Below are 25,513 nucleotides of genomic sequence, written 5' to 3'. Positions count from 1 at the left end.
TGGCATTTTGCATGGTCATCTCTGCCCCTCTAATGACTTTTCCCATTGCATCTTCCATAGTTGATGGGGATATCTGGTGATTTTGGAGGTGACATAGTCACTTCTTTTGGGCCTCAAGCTGGTTTATATCTGCTGGAGTCTTGCCTGCACCAAAGGATTGGTTGCTATGTGATGATGAAGATGATGTTGGTATTTATTGAAAAATACAAAAAATACAGTGGTAATTTATATTAGTTGGAGAAATATTTATCTGTAGAAGCTTTCTGCTCAGTTTATATAATTTCAGTACCATAATACTCTATATACTAAATTTTAGGCTCTGTAGATACTTTGCGGTTGAGATATTGAGGTTATAAAAAGCGCCATTTTATATGGAATACAGAGGTGCGCCGCTCGGTCGGGTGCGCCACTCGGTAGGGAAATACGTTACTAAGCCTGTCGGCTTAACGTAACCGGACACCGAGCTGCCCATGTCACCGAGCTGCCCGGTCGGCGGCAGCACACCTCCTAAACAATCATACTCTAGCCTTTTTATCAACATATTCAAAATGCCTGAATTACCAAAAGAACGTCGAATGGAATTAGCTCTTCAATCCTTCCACAAAGGCTTATTTCCATCAAAAACCTCCTGTGCTAAAGCCTTTGATGGGCCTAAAAGGACTTTCATGACCCGCCTTGATGGAACCGCCTCCTGCAGAGAAATGCCTGCAAACTGTTGAAAACTATCAAATATTGAAGAAGAGACCCTTTCCAAATGGATTATTGATATGGATCAACGTGGCCTACCACTTCAAATATCAAGTGTACGCCATCTTGCTTGGATTTTATTATCTGCACGGTCCAAGCCATCCAAAGACATCTCTATTGGTGAGAAATGGGTCTCCCGGTTTATTGAACGCCATCCTGAGCTTGAATCCAAATATACACGCCGATATGACTATCAACGTGCAAAATGTGAAGACCCAGAGCTTATAAAGGGCTGGTTTAATCGCATTCAAGAGATCATCCTAAAGTATGGCATTGCAGAGCAGGATATATACAATATGAATGAAACTGGCTTCCAAATGGGCATGACATCAACTGCAAAGGTTATCTGTGGTTCTGAAACTAGAGGTAGCCATGCCAAATCTATTCAACCTGGAAATCGGGAGTGGATAACCACAATAGTTGGCATAAATGCTACTGGATCTGTTTTACCTCCACAAATCATCATGGCTGGGAAAAAGCATCAATCACAATGGTATTCAGCTATTCCCAAGGAATACAGAATCAGCATGAGTGATAATGGCTGGACAAACAATGATTTGGGGTTTGAATGGCTCCAGGAGATGTTTGAAAAGCATACTGCCTCTCAAACAGCTGGCAGATATCGGCTTTTAATCCTTGATGGTCATAGCAGCCATGCAACTGCCAATTTTGATCATTTCTGCATGGAAAGAAGGATTATTCCATTATATATGCCTCCTCATTCATCTCATCTACTTCAGCCTCTAGATGTTAGCTGTTTTGCGCCGCTCAAACATTATTATGGCCAGAAAATCAGGGAGATGACACAGAATGGCATTCATATCATTGATAAAATGGATTTCCTATCTGTTTATACAAAAGTCCATGCTCAGGCATTCTCAAAGGCCAATATATTAAGCGGGTTTGCAGCTGCTGGTCTCATTCCATTCAAACCAGAGAGGGTGCTTTCAAAACTCCACATCAGGATGAAGACACCAACACCACCATCTTCTCCAAGCAGCAATCAATCCTTCTATTTAGGGATGACACCAGCCAATCTTTACCAGTTAAATCAGCAGAGAAAGCAGATCCAAGACCTTCAAAACCAGTCTCTATCTTCAGTCGTTTCAGAGCAGATGCTTGAAAAGTTTATGAAGAGCACAGAAGTTGCAATGCAGGATGCTATTCTATTAAGACAAGAACTTCATCAGTTTTGCACATCAAATAGGCATCAGGAAGGGAAGAAAAATATGACACGAGCCTTTATCCAAGATGGGGGGAGCTTGACTGGCTCTGAAGGTCAGAAAAGATTGATTGAGAGGGAGGCCATACAAGAACCATCATCAAGGCCGCGGCGGTTAATACGGTGCAGCAATTGCAATCAAGAAGGCCATAATAGGTTGAAATGTCCGGCTAAATTGTCATAGATTTAATGAATTAAATATGCTTCAGTATGGCGTTTATTTAGCTAGATTAGTGGAGTGATTTGTATAGAAAGAATTCTTGTCGCCGGCGGCGGCGGGCAGCTCGGTGACATGGGCAGCTCGGTGACATGGGCAGCTCGGTGACATGGGCAGCTCGGTGACATGGGCAGCTCGGTGTCCGGTTACGTTAGTACTGCGCTCACTTATATAGTTAGGTGGTTCATGCCGTTACACTGACTAACCTATAGACAGCTGGAGCTGATGGAGATTCCTGATGACAATTAATTACAGTATTTATCACATGTCAAGTAATATGAGTGGTAAAGGCACCACACTCTGACTTGATCTTAGAGAGCTAGCTGCCTTTCAACCTCTCCTATCTCCTGATACAGAGTCTAAAGCTTCATCATCAGTCTGATTCCACAATTATTCCTTTGCTTCATCCATCTTACAGCACAGGAGGACAAGCTCTTCTTCCTTAGCCTGGTTTTGCAGCTCCTCTTTAGCAAGGCAAACCTTATAATCATCAATGTAATCATTAGATTGTTGATGAATCAACCAGTTTCTCAAACAGTCACTCAGGCTTTTCAGAGGCATATTGCAAGAACTCCTCAGACCTCAAGAGTCACTGTATGGCATTATTTATTCTTGTCTCCATCAATGAAGACAGAGGATCATCAGTTCTTTTAGTGTCATTGTTCATTTCATCTCAGTTGGGCAATAGTATTGTTCAGTCAAGCCATACTGGCCAGGGTCTTCATATCAGTTGGTTGGTTAGTGGAGGGGAATACGTTAACATGGCACCACAATCAGAGGACTGAGCCAATAAGATAAATGTAAGGAAAAAGAAAAAGGTGAGATTCAATATCATTTCATGGGCTTCGACTTGGTAGATATTGATGAAGTGATACTCCTATCTAAAACTAGTGTAGCCATCAATGAGAATATTGAATCTGGGGAAAGAAGAGAAGAGGAAATCCATCTAGATGATGAAGGGGTTTTATAGGCGTTTGTGCGACAGCACTAATTCCCCACTTGCCTTCATTGCTCATTTGGCCTTGTTTGGCACGTTGGTGTCGTTTGTCTATACGTATTCAATGGGGAGTCATCCACATGGCCGAGCGGGTCCACTCTGTATTGCATAGAAAAGAGCACCTTTTCCAACCTCAATATCTCAACAACAAATCTGGAGGATCTGAAATTCCAATAGTGGAACAATAATAGTGTATAGCTAGATATTAAAATCATAAGCTTCTAGCTATACCGGTTCTTTTTACTAAGGCAGAGAGGCTTTTATTACAGTCAGTATAGTCGTAACCATGTAGTTAAAGTAGAAATAATATAAAACAAAAAAGCTAGGATATTTTAAAATCCATATTTACTAGTATATATAAATTTAAAGGTATATATTTGCTGTTTTTGAGACACAGGCCAGAAAAAGTGCTGTTTTCTATGCAATGTATAGTGGACTGCTCGGCCGTGGAATATGTTATTCTTACCTAGTTATATAATAAAGAGCCTATGGCAATTATTATAACCTTTAAATACTGACATTACTATCTAGAGGGGAGTATATATATAGTATAAATTATAACTATATATAAATCTCCATTACTTTATAATAACTAAGCTTTAATAGACATCAGATATAATGAGCTGAAAAACTTGCAGTCTTTGACTTTTAAATTAAGTATTATTCAGGCTTGTGAAACCTTGTTAATGCTCTCTAAGTAGACGATGACCAGACTATCAACTCACCGATAAAGAAAAGAAAGATAACTATTTCTCTTTACACTGTAAAATAAATACAAACTTGTGACGGCTCAACACTGCGTCAACGGCTGATATAGACAAACGACACCAACCAGCCAAACAAAGCCATACAAGAAATAAAGGCAAACGTGGGCATGAGCCCTGTCGCACAATGCCCTGTCGCACAATGCCTATAGAACCCCTTCATTATCTAGATAGATTTCTTTTCTTCTTCTCTCCAGATTCGATATTCTCATCGTTAGGCTATCTAGTCTAGATATGAATATTATTTGTTTTATCTACTAGTTATCGAGCCCATGACAAAGCTGAAGTCTTAAAGAATATAGACTTAGTCTAGGACGGATACTTCAAATCCCGTCTAGTCAGGCTACCAGACTATGATAGTGATGAATGCACTAGATGTATACAGGATCAAAGACAGACTCCATATCATCTAATTCTGCAATGCTCGGCTTATCAAAATGAGAGAAATGGCCTCTCTGTCCACATCTTGCCCAAAAGAGATCAGTCTCTGTTTCACTTATTCACTTCAAAAACTGGACAACAGGTGCTTTTAGAATACTCAAGGAATACTGGTATAGCTACTAGAAAGTGGCTGCTAGGCATTGAATTTTTTAAAAAAAAAGAGGGGGGGGGATTTGTTTGTTCTTAATTAACTCTGTTTTCTTCTTGATTCACTGCTTTTTGATTTATTTGCTAACCCCTTTAACTCTCCTCCCCTCTTTTCTGGATTTCCACCACCTGGCAGGCTTCCCAGCCCCCTATATGTCAGCTGTTGATGCCCTAGCTAGGGCCTCATAGGCTATATATAACAGACAGATATCTCTACTACTGAGATAATCTAAGAAAAGATGTGAATAAGTACATAGCCATCTGTATGATTTATTAATAGATATAAGTATACTAGTTAAAACAGTCTCTAGTTATAAGTAGCTAAGAATTATATTATAGCTCTAAATATCTACTGTCTCAATGTAATTGCTAGCTTTCTTTATCAATCTAGCATCAGTATTACCCTCTATATTTACATTATAAATAGATTGTCACAGGCTGCGCCTGTCGCGTAAGCGGTATATTTGGTCGGGTGGAGAGGTTACCGGACAGAGAGATTATTGGAGGGACTACCGACCCCGCACTGCGCGCGCATGTATTTAGAGCCGCCCGACCGGGCATTCGTGCCTTTCTTCAACGAAATCTTTTGTGCCAAAGCTAGTCATTAGCATTTTCGGGCCAGGCCCTTAACATAGATTTAGTAAATAACATTATCTAATTTATATATGCCTTAAGAATTCTTCATTATCAGGGTACAGCTGTATTCTCTAGTAAAGTTTTTAAGAAATCTTATTGCAGTCATGACCACACTACACTGTGGAGGCATGCGGCACCCTTTCAATGTTTTTTATTTTCCCTCCCCCAAAAAACCAATTACTTGTGTACACCTGTATAAACCAACAAAGGTAAGCTTTCCGGTATTAATGTATTATTATTATAATGCTTTCATATAATCTATAAGTGACAAAATTATGCATAAAACTCAATAGCGACTGCGCCTTTACCCCCTGCTAAGTCACCGCTGACCTAACCATGAATCATTCCGCCTTCTTCGTTGCCCCAGCCTTGTTTTCCCTTCGCCGCTTGAGAGCCTCAGGGGAATATTCAGTGTCGAGTAGGTAGTCCCACCACCGGAAGCTGCTCGAATAATTGCCAATGAATTTCTCGTGGTGGAGGTCGTGATGGTCAGCACCAGCCCAGAATGGGAGAAAATGATGAAGACTCCAAGGAAATTCGTAACCGCTGTGTGCATCAATGGCCTGAAACAGGCGCAACACAATCCAAACGTACATGGTGAAGATGTGCAAGTCTCCAGTTACTGCACACCAGAGAATTGGACAGCCGACGGTGCCGAACCCAAGGATCATGACCTCGATTGGAGACGCATACTCGGCTGCCATACCGAAAGGTGCAGAATACTGATGGTGAATCTTATGGATGGCCTTGTATAAGGGGCCCCAGTGAAGAGCGCGGTGAGAGAAATAGTGCCACGTGTCCTCCAAGACGAAGAATATCGCGATCTGATAGGCCATGGTCCACACAGAAGGGAAAGGAACTGAGGTCGAAAGTCCAAAGAATTGAGCCATTGGGTGGAACAGCCTTGGGAAGACGTTAGTCGCACTTCACGTGGAGCAGAAGGCTGTACTTACCAGATTTGAGGCAATTCAACAGTGAAGTGGCTAAGAAGCACGAATCTGGCGCAGTTCCATTGCTCCTGTAACGAGGGTATTTTGTTCTGCGAGCGAGTCAGAATGATGCCTGTAATATGCGCCTGGCTTACTTACATCTTGAATTTTGAAGTTTTTGAGCAACCCCAAACTGTCAATGAAAATCCAAGGCAAAGAGCGCCCGAAATAGACAATTTCGTGCATCAAAAAAGACATAATGCCTGTAGCGAGCACATCATTCTGCATCCACGCATACCACGTTGTCCATAGTCTCTCGATCAGATTCAGATGGGTGTTGTATTTCGAAATCTCCTCGAATTGGCCCCAATAAGTATCAGGGGGGGCCGCAAGTAGCGTCGAATTCCTTTGACAATGTTAGAAAGCACAGGTCGAGTTGCGGATGGGAGAGAGCTCACATTGTGTTTATCTTGCCTAAAGCAGATTTATAGTGTAGCACCGAAGACAGACAATTGCTACAACTTAACCAGCTGCAATTGGAGGATTGAGATAGTAATAAGATGAGACTCAGATGTGTAAAGAGGAATGAAGTGCTGGGGAGGGGATGCTATGTATTTCAGGGACAAGCCGCTGGTCAAGGCAGTGGGATCAGGACATCTGTTCCCGAAGTGGCGAGACCTTACTTTTTTTCGGTCATTTTTCTGGTCTCTCCCTGGCACCACTGCCTAGCCGATTAGGACCGATATTATGCTCCACTATGCACTAGAACCAGCCTATGATTTTCCAACACCTGCCGCCTTTTAAGGGGTACATGATTAGTACCCACATGAATCCTAAATCACCTTGGTTGAATTACTAACCAATACTTTACGTAGTTACTCCGTACCCCTGTATACTCCGTACACGGCGTTGTAAAATCATTTTGTCTACAGAATACAGGGATACATCAAGAGGTGTATTAATACACGAGAGTAAGTAGTAGTCTCACCTGCACACAACTTACAAATACGTACGGAGTACAGAGTAATACAATTGGTTTTCCGTGCCCTTATATTTTGGCCTTAATTATGAGGCATAAACTCTGAGGCAGGAACGATTGTCAGCACTCCAGAACGAAAATAATAATGTACTAGCACTAAAAAAAAGAAAAAAAAAAAAAAAAAAAAGAAAGAAAGAAAGAAAACGGTCGCATTCATATTTCACTTTAGTGCAATAGATGAGTATAAATGATGTACTACAGAGTACTCTGGACATAGTATGACCATATGATGTTTGTGTGGTCTTCACTACTTGGGAGTTCATGTATTTTGATCCAAGGGAAATCGATCAGATTTTTATCAATGTATACTTTATTTTTTATTTTTTAAAAATTTTTATATATAGAGTGCATCAAACATGAAGAGAGTTTTCTGAGCAAGTCTTCGTTGTTCCCAAATGACGACACATTAATGCCCAATTAATATACTAGTCACTTATTATGAACCTTCAAAAACCTCAAAAAGAAAAAGAAAAAGGCAGAGAAAATCTCAGATATACCGTCCCTTCAGCATCGGGGATGATCATTGTCAAAGAGTGAGTCTTCAGCCCATGTCAATTTGCGTATGTTTATGAAGATTGACGCTTAAACACAATCAAACAGAAATACTTGTCGACTGGACACCCAGCTTGACAGGTTCCAGCAGCAAGTCATCGACAAGATACGCAACGATGTATCGATACTGGACTCCATAGGAACTGCTGACCGATATCAATCTCGGCCACAGCAATTAGTCGCTTTACAAAGTGCTGTCCAATCACTTTCCATAACGTCTACGACTCACAATTTGCTAAAACCCGACAAACTTGTGAATCTTATCTCTGATGTCTCTCGCAGGCTTCCCAAACAGCATGAAGGCCCGCTTGATGAATATACCACACACGAATCGGATCTTTTTTGGCTAGTGACTGCGAAGGCTGCCGTACAAACTTTGGGATTACTGCTGAACAGCCTTGTGGAGCAAACGCATGTTTTTAGCGACGAGATTTTTTACTGGGATGATATCTTGGCTTCTTCCTGGTCCACTTGGTTACATTTTGCGCAGACATCTCCTCTGCGGATATGGGACGGTGCAAGACATTTGTATTCCCATGCAGCGAACAGAGTAACCCAAGACCGACAGTCTCCTTCGATGTCGGTTAGATGGGCACACTTCTATGACTTGCTTAGACGGTCTGTCCGTGTACATCCTACGTACTCCATGCGAAGCAGAATCTCATCACACCTTGCGATGTGCAAGTCGGACGTCCGACGGAAACAAAAATCCTTGAGAGCGATGAGAGATTTACATGCCAGCAGCATCGGGCTCCTCATGGAAGAATGTTTGTCATTCAACGTTGGAAACGGCCACAAATTTTCTGGAAACCAGTGGCGGGACACGTTACTTAGAAGCGTCATCCTAATGGAGACCATTCTATGTAATACAACGGATGACATTGGTATCGCCGATTTTGAGCACAAAGTGTTTACAATGACAAATGCGGAAGAACACTTCGTTGTGGGTCAGCTTAACGAAAGTCTGGTCTCTGAATACCCCGGAATACTCATTGATCGGCTTGTCAATATCCTCCAAGACCTTCTACCTACATATCAATTATCTTCAAAGGCAGTTGCTCGGAAATATGGCCATCCGTCACGCCTTGTACGCTATTGGTTGCCATTCTCTTTATTGCTCTTTTCAGCAAGTACTTCTCTGAAAATCCTAGCGGACAAGCGCACCGAGATCATCCAGTGGATTCTGGAAATTGGATCAACGGCAGTCGATTTCTGGAGTAACTGGGTGATTGAACCAATCCAACGGCTCATCGGGACAATCAGACATGACAGGGCAAGCGAGATTGCAATAATGAGCAAAAACAGCTTGGAGGCAGACCGGGCGAGTTTGGAGAGGATGGTGGTTGATTTCGTTCAGGACCATACGTTGACCCAAGGAGATCCTGCAGCAACAGATACACTTACTATAACGAACAGCGTCAGAGAAGGTGATTTGACACCGGTATTGAAAGCATACGAAAGAGATTTGCGAAGTCCTTTCGTTGGGACTGTACGAGGCGATTTGATTCGCACTCTTCTGATCCAAATTCAAAAGACCAAGGTTGATGTGGAGATAGCAATGAGCGGCATCGATTCTCTTCTCAAGAGCCAGGAACTTGTTTTTGGGTATGTGCAGCCCTTTGGCACTCGTGTATGAAAATTGACGCCATGTAGCTTCGTTGGCATCACCCCAGGAATACTGGTTTCATATTCTGTTTTTCAATGGGCCTGCGGCCTTTTTGGTAGCAGAAAAGGCCTGCGAAGGAACGAGGAGCATCATCAGTTGAGACATGCTTTACGGTACTCTTCAAGTCGATGTGAATCAAGGGCAACACTAATTTACGCATAGGAACGTTGACCGGACTCTGGCAGCATCGTCACTTACCACAAATGGCATCCTCAATTTCAAAGACCATGGGCTCTTGATATGCGACGCAGAATATCTGCTGCAAAGGGCAAGGGCTGTCCTAAAAGGAGCCGACCTTCGGAAATTCAATGAGGATGTCAGCGACCTAATCGACATCCAACGTGGTGCTGACAGACAACTGCAAGTCGTTAGGCGGATAGGATACACGTACTCTAGGTGGTTCCAGTAATGGCTGTTGATGAATCCTTCCCTTCCCCCCTGTTCCCTGTCGGCGGCTCCCTTCAATTTACGTTGCCCCAGGGTAGAATGATTAGCCATGCTATCTATGTCTCATGATATTTCTTGAGTATCTCCAATCTTGTTTTGTCGCCCGAGTACTTGTCATCTGGTGCAGAATGAATCAGTACGGAGCTGGTTATTATAAAACTTGGTGCAAGTAAGATAATCAAGTATTTTTATACTTCATCCATGCATTTATATAAACAAATACGCCGTACATATAGTAATATATAGTAATATCCAAAAAAAAAAAAAAAAAAGAAAAAAAAAGAAGAAAAACCATTAAATTGTGTGATTCTTACTGAGTATGTATTAAGTACAGAGTACTGCGTATGGGGTTGGGTCAGGTGGGTTGGCACTAGTCCATACAGAGTAGGTATTATTACAATGGAGAGTACGGAGTACATCCCTAGCTTATCCTACGGAGTACGGTCACCACCTCCACTTGGACAAACACCAGGCACCTCTCTACACACCGTTGTCATTCTTCTATGACAAAACATTATTCTCTTAACAGTGAACTACATACCTAATTTTCCCTGTTTCTATTCTTCAGCAGACAGTTATCAAAACCGTGAAACCGTGAACCGTGAGGCGATTCCAACCAAGTCCCCTGACCACCTCGCCCCCGCCCGCTCCTTAATAGGTGCGCCAGGAAGGCCAGAATAACTGCCACCGTTCGGTGGCTGCAGTTACCCTGCAGACGACGCTACCGAAGGGAAGAGGGGGGGATAAAAGAAAAGGAGGAATAGAAACAAGGTTCCAACGGCCGCTAATACACATAAGCATCGAACTAAGGGACCGTCACTTTCTTCGGATTTTGCATCTTATAGCTTCCTAGGTAACCGGATTCATAGCATCATGGCGGGCACAAGGAATTACGATTTCCTGGTAAGTTTTGATCCTCGTCTGTTTCTCCCATTTACTAAGTGCTGTCACCAATGTCATAGATCAAATTGCTGCTGATTGGTGATTCTGGAGTTGGAAAATCTTGCTGTCTTCTGCGATTCAGCGAAGATTCTTTCACTCCATCTTTCATTACCACCATTGGCATCGACTTCAAAATTCGGACAATTGAGCTGGACGGTAAGAGGGTAAAACTCCAGATATGGGATACAGCTGGTCAGGAGCGCTTCAGAACGATTACGACGGCATATTACAGAGGAGCGATGGGTATACTCCTTGTTTATGATGTCACTGATGAACGCTCATTTCACAGTAAGGATCCCTCTGGCTTGGTAGCATGAGAACTTCTCGCCATGCTAACTTTCTTATCCAGACATTCGAACTTGGTTCTCAAATGTTGAGCAACATGCAAGCGAAGGCGTGCACAAAATACTCATTGGAAACAAATGTGACTGGGAGGAGAAACGAGCCGTCTCAACCGAACAAGGCCAGCGACTTGCTGATGAGCTTGGCATACCATTCCTCGAAGTTTCTGCTAAAAACAATATCAACATCGAAAATGCGTTCTTCAGCCTTGCCTCCGATATCAAGAAGGGCATGGACATGTCCAAGTCAGAGCAAACCGGATCGCAGGGTGTCAATATAGACCAACAAGGCTCTGGTTTGAGTGGCAGTAGTGGGGGGAAGTGTTGTTAGGCTTTCCGCCCATGGTCCATACCTACTACAACTTTACAGCCTTGTTTATTACCATTCGAAGTGCCATGCCTTGATACTTGAAGGCTTTACGATTTACTCGGACTTACCTTTCAAAGTATGGCACTGTAACGACACGTGTGTTCATAATTATGGCCATTGGGACTGGTGGTTCCTCCATGGTTTTCTTCTCGGAGCTTGTTAACTGGCGTTAATGATTGTCTCTTTTTTTCTTCTTCTCTTTCTTGTTTCTCTTCCTTGTCTCTTCCTTGTCTCTTGCAATGATGTCTCTGTCACAGTGTATGTGTAATTGGATGTGAACAATGTGTCTTCATTATATAGAAGTGTTATCATTCCTATGAAGCTCTTGACGGGACTTGGTAACCGAAACCCTTAGAATGTTCCTGTGCTTCATATTTCTGTAATTAGCTACTGATGCCCCTCATTCTCGGGAGGGGGGATAGAATGAAAAAAGAAACCAGCTCCGTAATGTTCCAGTCTCCCAGAATATATGACCTGAACCAAAGTATGCCAGGCTGTTAGTCTTGTGTGAACGCTAAGATTATTGAGCATAAACATCTATTATTGTGAGTCCAATTGGGATAACGGTCATTCAGCCAATACAGCAGGCGGGTTCTTGCATGTCGAGTGCTCTGTCATAACACCGGTTAGATGACAATTTTGCTTTTATGTACGCGCTTCAGATAACGCTTGAGAGGCCAGAGCTATTACGCACTATATGAATCATAAACTAGACGTTCCTGGCATTGGTACTCATACAAGTATGTTGGGAGGGCAAGTTAATTTCAGTCGATCTTGACCCACCTTAGATTTCCCCCGCAGGAGCCCTATTTTCTCTGCCCCTCTTTTATTTATTTTTATTTTTTTTCCTACCCTAACCCTTTCTTTCCCTCTTCCTTTCCCAGAGTCATTCTGCCATTTGAACTGACCGGAGTTTGCCGCCGTTTTTTTTCTTCCTCTCTTGCTTCTTTATTTGCCTTTGAAAACCTACATTATTTTCTTGAAATGGCTGTGTTTGTACAGGTAGAGTACACTACCAAGGGTTAGACTGTTCTACGTGTAATCTTGATTCGACTCTATATACCAGAAGCTGTGATACTCGATTGTGAGGACTGGTAATTAAAACCGCACCTGCAGATTTGAAATAACGATCGTGTTTCTCTCCAAAAGAAGAGATTGGCGATATGTCGGAAGCTCGCCTTTTCACCGTTCGACCACTGTCAAAACAACCGAGGAATGACTACAAAGATGCTTTTCGTGTCAATCTATCGTCTTCATCATTAGCTGCTCTCAAACTTCGGGCTGGAGATGTTTGTAACCTGAAACCGGCTGAAGGACCCCCGAAAACTGCCATAGCTTGGACCGCCACAGAGAACCTACAAAATACCGTCGTGCAAACCTCGAGAGCTTTGCAAGACTGTTACGGGATCAAAATTGGAGAGAAAGTTTCTATCTATAGGGCGGATAGCGACCTAGAGTCAATCGAATCACTCTCTCTACAGGATTGCTCCGATTCTGACAGGCTTTCCAAATATGGTCAGCTTTCTCATGCCGACAACCCTCATTGGACTTGGTGCCTAGAGCTTCCCCTATCAAGATGTGAACTTCTTGCTGTTGGTTTAGTCTTTGAGTTGGAACTTAAAGGCCAGCGTAGGAGTTTCAAAGCGGCAGATATAAGACCTCAGGACCGAAGTTCTGCTTGTACTTTATTTCGGTTCACTGAAAACACCAAGGTCACAATCGGTGAGGGATTCAGTGAAACCGTAACCAATGCAGTTTCTGATCTCCAAGTGCAGCCGTCAGGCTTGGGCGGGATGTCCCGTCAGGTTGACTTGATCAATGAAAGTCTAGAAGATTTTAATCCGAGTGAGTGGCGGCCTGCGATGCCGTCTTTTTACGAACATAGCCGAGGCATTCTCCTGTATGGCCCCAAAGGAACAGGTAAAACTGCACTTTTGCGCCAGATACAGGCAGCAGGCTGGAGAAAAACGGTCACCATTGGTTCATCTACTTTTGGCAGGAATGCAGGCGACAGTGAAGCCAAGATTCGCAACGCGTTTCAGGAAGCAATTCGCTGTCAGCCAAGTGCTGTAATCATTGATCAGTTGGAATATGTTGCCCCCAAGCGAACTTCCCTGGATTCGCAGTCCCTGGCATCGGTGCTTTGTGAATGTTTAGATATGGTCAAAGGGGCTCTGGTCCTGGTTGCAGCAGCTACTCGCCATCCGAATGATGTCGACGATGCGTTAAGGACACCCCATCGACTAGCGACCGAGGTCGAGCTCCAAGTCCCCACGTCTCAAGATCGCTCGGAAATCCTACGCGCTATTCGCGGACATTCCACCGCCGCGCTGAGCAACGAACTCATTGAAATGGTCGCGGAGAGAACTCACGGCTATGTAGGTGCTGACCTGTTTGCTTTACTGCAACTCGTATGCCGTAAAGCACGACAGCGGCAATTGCCCCCCAAAAAGGGACCTCGTTTCGACCAAGTTCGTGTGAACGAGAGCGAAGGACAGGATGTCAAGGAAGTCATTGTGCCTCTGGAGATCCAAGAGCTCGATGTCGTTTCCGCATTACAAGAGACTCGCCCCACCGCTATGCGAGAAGTCTTCTTGGAGACGCCGAAAGTGCGATGGTCAGATATCGGTGGGCAGCACGATATCAAGAAGCGTCTCCAGAAAGCCGTTCAAAGACCACTGAGGGTAAGCCTTCACCATGAAATCGGTTAGAAAAGAAACAATCCGCTGACAATAATAGTTTCCTGAACAAATGAAAAGACTCAATGTCAATAGCAAGAAAGGAATCCTTCTTTACGGGCCTCCCGGCTGCTCTAAAACACTCACCGTGAAAGCACTGGCTACTGAAGCAGGATTGAACTTTTTGGCGGTGAAAGGAGCTGAAGTCCTAAGCATGTACGTGGGAGAATCTGAACGAGCCTTGCGAGAAATATTTCGGAAAGCTCGGTCTGCTCGGCCTAGTATTATTTTCTTTGACGAGATCGATGCGATTGCATCTAAGCGCAGCAGTACGTCGCAGGGAGGCGTCAATGTGCTCACAACGTTACTAAATGAGATGGATGGAATTGAGGAATTGAGGAATGTCCTAGTGGTCGCGGCGACGAATAAACCTGATGTTATCGATCCGGCTTTAATGCGCCCTGGCCGCTTGGATAACATACTCTACATTGGCTTGCCTGATTTTGAAGCACGGAAAGAGATTTTGAACATCTGGGTTAGCAAGTCAGCAGTCCATCCGGAAGTGGATCTGCTGGATCTGGCATCCAAAACTGAGGGTTATTCGGGAGCTGAGATCGTCAGTATCTGCGAGACAGCTGGAGATGCAGCATTGGATGAGGAAGAGGAGACTGGTCAGGAAGTAAATGTCAGATGGCGACACTTTGAGCATGCTCTTGAACAGGTGCCAAAGCAAATCACAAGCGAGGTTATTGAAGAGTATGAGCAATGGAGGGATGCTCGTGAACTTTGATTCCCTAGTGTGATCAGTTGTGTGCACCAATATATATATATGTTGCTATGTTCTATGTATGTATTTATTTTTTGTTTTTCCTGTCGAGAGAATGAAGGGGGAAAGAAACACACTACGGAGTACTAGTTGAATGACTTGAATATTTATCTCCGGCGGATACCCCATAGTAAGCTAAAACGGCTAGTGGGAACTTAAAGTTCATACCTACTTTGGGAGCTTCCATTCTGTACTGCAACTATGCTCTTTTGAACACACTATTGACATCTGAATACATTCCATCCATCTTGATATCAGCTCCAGGGTTTTGAGGACAGTCGGCATCTCAACCCGAATCTCCAATGGCTCCAAGAGGACGCTCGCCTATTGTTTCGCCGCGATCAGATTTATCGCGACATTCTGCAAAAGTTACGAGTCGGAGCCCGTCATTCGAACATGACACTTCTCACTACAACGGCAACCGTTCAAAAAGCAAATCTCGATCTCTATCACAACCACGCGCACTTTCCAGAAGTCGAAGTCGAGGTAGATCTCGAAGTTGGCATAGGAGCCGATCGTTCAGTCGAACCCCGAGTTCTAACAATACCCCTCCAAGAAGTTCAAAGGTCTGCGCTCGTCCCTTTTTCTTTCTTTCTTTCTTTCTTTCTTTCTTTCTTCATATTCTCCCCCCCTCCTTTTCTCTCTCTTTCTTTCTCTACTTCAACTAGCTATCTTGGTCCTGTTTGCTGACACCGACTTCAGATTGTGATTGAAAAGTTAACCAAAAATGTTACTGCGGCTCATCTACGGGAAATATTTGGTAGCTTCGGAGATATCCAGTCCGTTGACCTGCCCATGAACAGAGCTTGTAAGAGATCCTCCTGCATTATGATCATGGTGTACTCAATGCTAATGTATTGCAGTCATGACAAACAGAGGAACAGCGTATATCTTGTATTATGACCCTGCAGATGCCGAAGCGGCAATTGCCCATATGCACGAAGCTCAGCTTGATGGCGCTACATTGAATGTATCTATAGTTCTCCCTAGGCGGGCATTTTCACGTTCACCACCGCCCTCCCATACAGGATTTGGTCGCAAAAAATACGGCCGGCGCGAACCTTCAAACAGTCGTCCCTCCCGCCGTTCTCCATACTCTCACAGGTCCTCAAGGCGATACGGTCGTGCCCGGCACTCAGAAAGACATGATTTGTATCGGCCACGCTCACTATCCAGATCACGATCTCCTCGCCGCCCTCGTTCATTTTCTCCTCATTCCCCGTCGGTATCGCCACCAAGGAGAGGTAACTTGCCCGCGGGAAGTCCACGACGTCGTAGGCGTCGAAGTCCTAGTTATAGCAGCTATGACTACAGCAGTCATAATGACAGAAGCCGAAGCAGAAGCAGAAGTCACAATTAGTGGAATGGAGGAGAGTTGTTCGTTTTGTGGCAGAGCAGTTATCTCGCTTCATATCATATATCTACCTTTATAGATTGAAGACAAGAAAACGTAAGAAGCGAGAAGCTCTTCATAAACTACATGGTAATTATCAGGTGCCAGTGACTAGGTAAAAGAAAAAGAAAAAGAAAGAAATAACATTTTTTTTTAAAAAAAAAATTGTGCGTGGAATGTCTGATTTAAAAAAACGGGCACCATCCAATATACATCGCTGCGAGATTCCTATGATCTGTTGCCTGCATAATAAGTTCGTCCACATGACCGTCCACCGAGAGTGGGACAGATTCCCCAGGAAGAAGACCCCGAAGTTTGTTGCGCACATTTTCCAAAACACTAGCAGGCGTCTCAGGTACACTCGCATGAGTGCGGCGCTAGATATAGTACATGTTTCAGTATCCATAAGAAATCTGGTTAACTGGGAGTCTTACCTTTCTGGGGATAAAATCGGTCGTTGGATCATGCAGGAAGGTTTCCAATACAGTCATCAAAGCATCTTCGTTCTGGCGCAAAAGACCGAGGCTGATTTCGCATGTTCTCCGAAAGGGGCCTAGCCATCGAGAGCATTTAGTGAAGGTTCGCACCTTTTACAAGCAAGAGTCGTACCATTATACCCATAAGCACCAAATGCATCAGTCATGTTCTGGGTAAGACGGAACGGGACCAGTTCAGGTTTATCGAATGTTAATCCCTGGAGGAATCAGTACTGATTCTATGTGGCGGATAGCGCCCCATACCTTGTCAAATAAACAGTTGAAATCAACATGTAAAACCCCGCCTGTTCCCTCTTCGAACAAAATATTCTCCCCGTGTCGGTCACCCAACCTACAGTGAGGTCAGCTGGGGCTGTCCTTCGATACACACGTACGGATTCAATATACCCTAGAACATATCCCACCATTGACATGACAGCGCAGGACCGAGTGTACCTCAGTCTTGCAACAAACCATGCTCCTGTCTCCGGAAACATTTCAACAAACCATTCATGCAACACAGGAGGCAACCTATATCTTTTAGCATTCCTCAGTGTAATTACCGTCGTGAATACTAACTTTGCCAAAACTTTAGTTGTGAATAAAGGGAGGTTTGAAATGTCCGAGCATGCTTCGGCCAGGTAATGTGCAACTTCCTTGTACTATGATAGAATGAGCACTTCCAGGGTCTATAATGACTGACGGTAGTCTTTGGGGTTTCATACATTTGGCACAATGCCCCTCTCTCTCAACAATCTGATGATAGGGTTTCTCAATGGTTGTAGGTTATCAACCCATTCGATGAGCCCACATTCCTCATTCAGAGGTGTCACGGCATAAGTTTTGATATCTACCTTGTATCAGCCAGTGTATGCATATAATAAAGAGAGAGTTGGGAGTGGGCTCTGTGGCCAGAGCTTACACATGCGCCGTTTGCTTGATTCAACATCCCGTTTCAGAAACCTGTTGATCATATTGTTGAATTCCATGAGGCGCTGATCTTTGCGAAGGTCATCTTTAGGTTTACAAAGAATGCTGTAATTCTTCCCATCAGAGCCTCTAATGCTGATCTTTCGCGGTTTTTGAAGTGATTTTAAGACCAGGGCATCGTCTCGAACAGCTATGAAAGTTAGATGTGGGTTGCAGAAGCATTAGGCAACGTACCATCTATGGTAATGGGATCTCGCGGGAAAGCACTAAATCCCTTTAAGTATTCCGATTCATGGCTGGCAGGGAGGCTTGGGGTTAACATGATTTGAAATGGGACAACTAATCGGCAAGGTGCAACCTTATGGTTGAACCCTAAGTTCCGTGCCAGGCTGATTCTGGAAGCTTTATCCTCTATGCGCGTCACGCATAATTGCAGCATTTCTTCCGAAAACTTCTGTCCCTGATTAATCATGTTGCGCATGTTCGACTTTTTATTCAACTCCTGTTATGTTTCAGTATATTGTCTAATGAGTAGATCGTTTCCTCTTAAACATACCGTGATTTTGTGCAGGCAGTTGACCCCCCTTGAGGCTCGGTCTTTAGAAGAAGACTTGACAACAGCGAGGACTGTCCATAAACCCTGTTGAGGAAAAGAATTGATTGCTCTGGTCACGATTCTTGTCAATAGATCATATACTGTCCAGTTTGGATGACAAATTCGCGCAACCACTTGAGGGAGTATTGTGAATAACTAATGTTATTAGTGATTTTCCAGTTTTGACTAGGATTGCATACTTACTAGCACCGCTGGCATCCGGTTCATCGTGTATTTTTTCAGTTGTGCGTGCATGTCGTCTAGGCTCTTTTTCCGTTGGTTCAATGTATGCACTTGGAAGTCCCTTGATGCTTTTAGCAACCTCAATTCTCAACTGGACGTGAGCTCGGATGGGGGAGTCTCACTCATTGTCGCCTCTCTTTGGATCAAATGGTTGGTCAACGGTTGAGGCATGTTCCAGCCAAAGTGTTAGCACCTTTGGCAATGTTTGGAATACATATTTATTGCCGTGTGCCAACGAGCGGAGATAGTTATCGATTACGAGTTTCGAAGCTTCACCACTCAGGCTGAGATATTGTAAGCCTCGCACAGACGTACAATTAGAAAAACTCACTATATTTGTGCCTCTTTTCCGAGTGGTTTGTTTTTCTCGGAGTCCAATATCTTATTGTAATGCTTGCCAAGGTAATAATGTGCTTTCTCCCACCTGATGTCGGTTAATTGGTATTCATTTTCGAAGTGGTATACCTCACCTCGTATGAAGTTTGATCGCTTCACGATATCGTTGGACTATGACATCAGATTGTGTTTGCCCGGCTCTATCAGTCCATTTTGCTAGCAAGAGATGTGCCTGGGTGGATTAGCACGCAAGCCTCACAAAGTATGAATTCCTAATACAACTGAATCATACCCTTGCGGCGAGCATGTTCTGGTGTTGATCTTGATTCCATTCAGCATCGCCTGACAATGGAAGAGTTGCTGCAAACTCATTGGCAGCTATTGCGCCTTTTAGGGTTTGGATGGCTTTTCGATGGTGACCATCCTTCCACAGAAGTCGCGCGTGTTCGACTGTTGCTGATTTGTCCTTTAATCTAGCAGCATGAAGCATTGAACGGTATGCTTGGTTGATGAAATTGCTTTTCCGCGAGAGGCGGGCGCTGGTTAACCAAGCAGCAGCTATGTCGGAATCTGTAAAATGGCCTCTTAAGTGTTGTGAGTACAAGGACAAGGGGGGGGGAAGAAAAGAAAAGAAAGGAAAAGAGAGAGAGACAGGGAACCTGCTGAGGACTTACGTGAGCTCCATCATAGCTCTCCTCAAGCCAAGGAGGTATTGCTTATCAGTGATATAACCACCAAGGACATCTAAGCGGCGGTTCAAGGCATCGGTAACACGTGAGTGTGAGTTCGCTCCCTCGCTGCCGGAGTTAGCTATGCATTCAACTTCCGTTAAGGCATGAAGTCTAAGGATGCTATCATGGCATGATTGTAATGATGCGACGGAATTCGTAGTCAAAGACTTTACGACGTTAAGCCGTAGGCTGTTGATTATTTCCCCGAATGACATTTTGTCGCCCTGTCGAAAAGCGTTGAGGGCTGATCCAATACCAATGTTGAAATACCCCGTATTTTGGTCTGAGCGTAACTGGAGATAGTTATGAAGTTTCGTCCATCTCCCTGTAATCCACGAAGCTTCCACAGCGAAAGGAAGGAGTCTGGAGAGCGCAGATTCATTCTCTTTGAGGACTTCAAATCGAGTGAGGATAGCATCTAAAAGAAAGTGAGCCAAATTTCAAAACACAGATAACTAGCGTGGGAGGTTTACCCTGCTGCCCAGATTCTTTAAGACAAGTAATAAGGTTCCATTGGGCATCGCTATTTCCTGGTTCTTTCTCGAGTTGTAATTCATACCAACTTTGCGCTGTAGCCCACCTCCCGGCTTTTCGGTGCTCGAGAACTTGCTGGTCGACGTTAAGCACATGTAAGTGAGTTGAAATGCCTTCTAAGCCGTCTGGTTCGTCAATTTGGCTATAGATGTCCTGTAGACGTTGATAGAATGGTTCGATGTTGGTCCGCTCCTGTTCAACTGCCTGATTCTTGCATTGCCTAATGTATTGTTCCCAGTGAAAGAGAGCTCTGGAGAAGGATTTGCACTCAACAGCTCTCTTTGAAATGACTTCTGGTGGAATCGAAGCCAAGAGATTTTCAACGGCCTTGATATGTGAGGAATATGCCCCTGCAAGCGAGTTCCGAGCGGCTTCTTTATGTGTTCGATTGGAATGATGGCCATGGCTACTCATGCTATTGAGTTGCTTCTTCTTTCCCTGCAGCCACCTTGACAGATAATCCAAAACTTCAAAAACACTCTGACGATGATACGTAGGGTCAGCCCTTAGGTTTCTCAAATGCAGTGGAAACGGGGATGGGGTGAATCTCACTTGGCTACATAATATCATGGCTTCGCTAACATGATTGCTTGCTTCAGGGAGAGGGTGTGATAAAACAGTTGTCAACTCAAACTGTAAATCCAACTTTTCTTCCTCCGAACCACCAACTATGCGATTAAGCACTGCAAAAGGAAGAAGGAAGGACGCTATTGAGATATCCTGGCCTTTGACAATGCGACTGCAAATTCCGAATATGAACTGTGCATTATCACCACTTCCTTTCTGCAGCAGATCTTGAACAAATGTTCGTAGCCATTCACCATGTGTCATTCCAGCATAGAACAGTGGATACTTGCAGTTTGAGTGGATAGCACCAACGGTGACTGTGTACTTTGATGTGAGAAATGGTGTCAATGTATTGCGTACAGTCTCGGGGAGCTCTAGCCAACGATGGTATTTCTCGTCTGCTTGAACATCGCGGTGGCGCTGGATCACAGCCGAATCTAGCTTGCAAGATCTGAGCAAGTTTTGCATCGCATACGCGAGAAATCCCTGGGCTCGAGTGTTGGATGCTGATAGGAATGCTTCAACTAGGATGTGTTGTAAAAAAAAGAGTATGAAATCAAACGTCTCCTCCATGCTGTCAAAATTTGATAAGACGAGAATGTCCTTCTTTTCTTTGACCGAGTCCACTCGGTTCGGGTCTAGACAGCCTATGAGGCCCAGGCATCGTGCTGAAAGGACCGTAATAGAGTCTGAGCTGGTTTTGAACTTCACACAGCAGTCCAAAAGGGATCGCGTTAATTGTGCAACGACGGGATCTGGCTGCTCACTGAGGACAGAACTATGGAGGAAGCTCTCATGCTTTGATAAATAGGGTACCAGCTCCGTCAAAGCCTGTTCGACAACGGTGGCGCTTTCGCTTTGACATCGGCGGATGAATGCAAAGAACTGACTCCGTACATCCATTTGCACTTTGAGCCCGTTTAGCCAAATTTCAAATTCAGCCATCGCTGGTATTGAGGCCAGGGAAGGCATTGTGCTGAACGATCCCTGTACTAAGTCGTCATGGTCTCTCACGATGTGCTCGATAACCTCGTAAGAAAGCCTTTTACTCGCTTCAGTGAATCTTACCCAGTATTTAATCACAATGGATAGGGTTTGGTCAATCAGGGGCTCAACTTCATCCCGCTCCAGCGATTTAATGAGTACTCCCCAAGCCCCAAAAGCATGATCGCAGAGTCCCGGAATATCAAGGGCCGATTTCAGACAAGCACAAATCTGAATTCATTAGCGTCCACGAAGCAAAAGGCGGTACATATAACATAAACTAACCTGGGGTAATGCACTGCTAACATGACCTCGAGCAATCTTTATCATTTCCCCGATCGCCAATATGTATCTCTTCTTTTCAGGCAGCGGTTGTCTGACTTGGAAGTCATTGACGGCGTGCGCAAATTGTGTTATTATACCTAGAACATGTTCTTCCACGAAATGGCCTAGCAAATCCATCTTCTTCGATGCACTTCCGTGGGATGATTTACGTGGAACAAGAGCCGCCAGGAGATCGAGCGCTCGATGGAACTTTTTTCATCTCAGTACCGAAAGCTAGGTCTGATTTCTGGATAACTCACCCTTGATTTCAAGTCGTTTCCTTTAGTCTCTCTCGAGTCCGCAAGGCCTTTTAACAGGTCACAGGCAATAAGAATCGGTTCGGTTCTAACTAGCTCTGCTAGTGTACGGCCTCTGAAGGCTGTGTCCACATCCGCTAAAACCGACATTGCCATTGCCTCCGGATTGGGCGAGGGTTGACTCAAGAGGAAAGCAAGAATCGCGGCAAGATTATTCTTCTCAGAACAGATGTCGAAGGGTGACTTGATCTCTTTGTATGTTGCCCCAACTTTGGCGATAAGGTCCCGTTTCCGTGTGAGCACTAAATAGGGCAAGATGTAGAGTTCGGTCAATCGAAGGAAATCATCTACTGTCATTCCAAGCAAGTCACAGAGTTGCTCTGCCATATATGGGCGAGACTGGAAGTTTTTCACAACGGTCACAGAAATGGTCCTCCAGAAGGGTCGAAACAAGCCAGCAGGTGTCAAAGAAAGATGCTGCGCAAGTTTGGAGAGCTAATATCTGCTGTTAACCAAGAGCGGGAATACGCATTATTGGACAAGTAGTAGAAACAAGAACGTAACGATAGGGTAAAAGCCAACAAGTACGTACTTCTGCATATGCCACTGCGCAAGCAAATGGATTCGAATGGCCGAGATACTCCACTAGATGAAGGAGGATTATATTCATCTCTTCATCGTCCGAGAGCCTGCTAGGCGCATTAGATTCACCCTAGTATCCAATACCCAATATCATCACATACCTTGCAAGTCGACACAGAGTCAGTATACAGGTTTCATGAAACGATGTCTCATGCTTCTCGGATAGATTCCTAAGCCATTCTAAAATCACGACGAAGTTACTGCGACGAATCTCTGGATCCAAATTCTTCCTGATGAATGCTGTCACCGAGTACCTGTGGACTAGTTAATCTCCTTGAGTAGTTCTAAAGAAAAGCAAAAGAAGAAGGGAGGGAGAGAAAAAATATACCCAGTGATAACTCGCAGCTCTCTCATCGAACTTCGGAGCGAATGCAGGCAGAATTCACCAAACACCGAGGAGACGAGCTGCATCTGACTAGAGTTTGGAGCATGTACCAAGGCTCTTCTCAAAGCAATCATCGCTGTTATTCTGAGACCTGGAGCACGCGTGAGATTGGGTAAGATATAGGCAAATATATGCCACAACTCGTCGAAATCGGAACATCGCCATTGTGGCACGGAATCATCCTTAAAATCTTCGCTGTCGCAGGCCTGACACAGTGGTATGTCTTTGGTTATGGCACCAACGGGTCTTGTAAAGGGATTTCCAGCCATAGAACACGCCGTACTCCCCAGTAAATTCAAGACCTCACATTTTTCTTGCTCGGTAAGCCCTACAAATGACTTTCTTTTGTATCTGTTAGCACTCCATTATATACAATTGGCCATGTTATATAACTTACGAAACGGCTTGCCTCAAGTCTTGGAGGCTCTCGCAGGGCCCACAGTGAAGCAATGCAGATAATTTTGCCACGAGTTGCTGGAAAGTGTTTTTGATTTCAAGTCCGACATGAGCACGTGGTAGGCATAGGCGCTTTGAAGGGGGAGAATCTTCATCGTGTGACTTGTACTGATCTGCAACCGCTCTTAGCGCGTTTTTCTTGAGACCAGAGGCCCCTGCAATATGCGTCTCGGTTTCATTCAAATTAACTGGCGTGGGCCTTTTGAGCAGGCCTTGTACTGCTCCCTGGAAAGAATTAATTAGCCCCGTCATCCTTCAGGCGAACATTATTTGCGCTAGGTACCTGAAGGTCCGAATCAAATGTCAGGAACATGGAGTTCTTTCTGATATCGACTAGCACGGGTAGAAGTGTGTAACTCATGCACTCAACAAGCATGTTCGGCCCTTTAGTGGCTTCACTGAGGCGACAAAGAAACGAACTCAAGCCCAGCTGAAGAGCAGGCATTTGGCCAAAACCATCCAAGCTGAATGCCTCACTCAGACATTGGAGCCACGTCTGCGAGAATTCTATATCTGATTGCAAAGGACTTGAGCGAGAGGATTCCTGCTCGCTTTTAGGTTCCAGTGATATCAGAAATTGCAGAGCGATCCATGATGTACTGTCCAAAGCAGCGGACCCGGTGTTCTGATGTAAGCTAAGGGTGACTTTCCATAGGCGCCGATACCCGTTCAAGATCCAAGCCAGGTTCTGACGAGCCAGAAGGTTTTCGCGCTTCATGCAAGGATTGCAGGTGAAACTTGGGCGAAAAGAGTTTAACAGTCGAAGAGCTAAGATTATCGCTTGCGAGTTAGTCCCCAAAGAGACTCTTCGCTCAAGGAGTGCACGGGGAAGACCGAGTCTGTCTAGTTCTACAAGAAGGACCCCTCCTGGGGTCGGTATGGAGGGTTTGTTTCTACCAAGACCTCGCGGTATGGGGAGGATCAGATCCTCTAGAGATAACAATATGTCTGTGAAAATGATTAGTTGAACACCCTTATGAATGCAACCCAAAGCCGAAACAGACCCATTGTGCAAGCTCGCAGGAATGCAAAAACAGGTTGACAGGAAAGCCATGGCCTGAGCTGCGGATAAGATATGCTTGAGAACGTAGAAACGATCTTTGCTTCAATAGCCTCATTATTCCAGCTTCCCAGCAGATCAATCAACCGTAGAACTAGCCAAGTGAAGAGTGGTGCATGGATGTCAACACCCAAAAGTCCTGGGTCTGATATTTCGATCAAGACTTGGGGGGCTTTTTCAACCGCCATCTGTATAATTTCAAGACAGTCTATGGTCTGTCTCTCCAGACTATCATCGCATGAGCCTTCATCCACAGGGAGGCTAGGCTCCAGACCAGCTTTTAAGACGATGCAAATTAACTTGTTGACATCTGTGACACTATCGTCAAGACGTAGCTGGCTATATATTCCGCCTGCAAGCTCTTGACGAAGCTGTGCAAATGTCTCTCGGGTCAAATGGTGAGTCTGTTCGCCTTCGGATGACAGACGCGGAGCAAGTTGCGCGGCCAGCATTGATGAAGCCGGCTCCGTGGACTTCCAACCGCCATTCTCTTGCGCTGCTGGGTATTGAAACCCTCTCAGCTCATCGCCGAGTCCCATATGCGATACTTCGGATCTAAGTCCTTCAGGCCTGAAGAAGAACTCACTGTGAGTTTGGGTGCATGTTCACTAGCGTTTCTGAGTCCTTGAAAACCGAGGG

At 44.5% G+C, this 25,513-nt stretch overlaps 7 protein-coding genes across 7 annotated transcripts; 5 read left to right on the top strand and 2 right to left on the bottom strand.

The window, feature by feature from the left end:
* Positions 1-1,623: 1,623 nt before the first annotated feature.
* Positions 1,624-2,062, top strand: ASPGLDRAFT_46838 (uncharacterized protein). Its single transcript, XM_022546540.1, has 2 exons — positions 1,624-1,936; positions 1,987-2,062. Exons 1-2 carry the CDS (start codon positions 1,713-1,715, stop codon positions 2,021-2,023), a joined length of 261 nt encoding a protein of 86 aa, XP_022401605.1. The 5' UTR covers positions 1,624-1,712; the 3' UTR covers positions 2,024-2,062.
* A 3,450-nt stretch (positions 2,063-5,512) lies between these two features.
* Positions 5,513-6,842, bottom strand: ASPGLDRAFT_57807 (sterol desaturase family protein; the record flags this gene model as incomplete). Its single annotated transcript, XM_022548281.1, has 4 exons — positions 6,559-6,842; positions 6,260-6,506; positions 6,125-6,210; positions 5,513-6,074 (listed from the first exon to the last, which is right to left on the bottom strand). Coding segments are annotated over exons 1-4 (897 nt in total). The 5' UTR covers positions 6,561-6,842.
* A 640-nt stretch (positions 6,843-7,482) lies between these two features.
* On the top strand, positions 7,483-10,010 carry ASPGLDRAFT_46835 (NCA2 family protein). The gene is made up of 4 exons (XM_022546539.1): positions 7,483-7,672; positions 7,740-9,296; positions 9,345-9,470; positions 9,520-10,010. The coding sequence occupies exons 1-4, from the start codon at positions 7,578-7,580 to the stop codon at positions 9,764-9,766; spliced, it is 2,025 nt and encodes a 674-aa protein (XP_022401603.1). The 5' UTR covers positions 7,483-7,577; the 3' UTR covers positions 9,767-10,010.
* A 233-nt stretch (positions 10,011-10,243) lies between these two features.
* srgA (Rab family GTPase srgA) lies at positions 10,244-11,897 on the top strand. The gene is made up of 3 exons (XM_022546538.1): positions 10,244-10,707; positions 10,767-11,034; positions 11,096-11,897. The coding sequence occupies exons 1-3, from the start codon at positions 10,678-10,680 to the stop codon at positions 11,416-11,418; spliced, it is 621 nt and encodes a 206-aa protein (XP_022401602.1). The 5' UTR covers positions 10,244-10,677; the 3' UTR covers positions 11,419-11,897.
* Positions 11,898-12,620: 723 nt separating this feature from the next.
* ASPGLDRAFT_125319 (putative AAA family ATPase) lies at positions 12,621-14,925 on the top strand (the record flags this gene model as incomplete). Its single annotated transcript, XM_022540549.1, has 2 exons — positions 12,621-14,141; positions 14,197-14,925. The coding sequence occupies 2 exons, from the start codon at positions 12,621-12,623 to the stop codon at positions 14,923-14,925; spliced, it is 2,250 nt and encodes a 749-aa protein (XP_022401601.1).
* A 738-nt stretch (positions 14,926-15,663) lies between these two features.
* ASPGLDRAFT_125585 (RNA-binding protein with serine-rich domain 1) lies at positions 15,664-16,321 on the top strand (the record flags this gene model as incomplete). The annotated part of the gene is made up of 2 exons (XM_022540575.1): positions 15,664-15,769; positions 15,825-16,321. Coding segments are annotated over 2 exons (603 nt in total), but the record flags the coding sequence as incomplete, so codon positions are not given.
* A 218-nt stretch (positions 16,322-16,539) lies between these two features.
* atrA (protein kinase MEC1) lies at positions 16,540-25,413 on the bottom strand (the record flags this gene model as incomplete). The annotated part of the gene is made up of 26 exons (XM_022540572.1): positions 16,540-16,731; positions 16,789-16,907; positions 16,964-17,048; positions 17,095-17,182; positions 17,239-17,361; positions 17,410-17,492; positions 17,556-17,680; positions 17,753-17,950; positions 17,995-18,262; positions 18,317-18,511; positions 18,560-18,659; positions 18,721-18,882; positions 18,930-19,022; positions 19,069-19,166; positions 19,227-19,518; positions 19,609-20,083; positions 20,139-20,679; positions 20,752-21,981; positions 22,036-22,284; positions 22,335-22,826; positions 22,924-23,020; positions 23,075-23,227; positions 23,302-23,700; positions 23,756-24,039; positions 24,098-24,762; positions 24,819-25,413. 26 exons carry the CDS (start codon positions 25,411-25,413, stop codon positions 16,540-16,542), a joined length of 7,401 nt encoding a protein of 2,466 aa, XP_022401599.1.
* Positions 25,414-25,513: the final 100 nt, after the last annotated feature.

Source organism: Aspergillus glaucus (genome assembly GCF_001890805.1).
Source record: "Aspergillus glaucus CBS 516.65 unplaced genomic scaffold ASPGLscaffold_9, whole genome shotgun sequence".
NCBI lineage: Eukaryota > Fungi > Ascomycota > Eurotiomycetes > Eurotiales > Aspergillaceae > Aspergillus > Aspergillus glaucus.
Note: the sequence above shows the minus strand (reverse complement) of the source record. Positions and strands in the feature narration are given on the sequence as shown.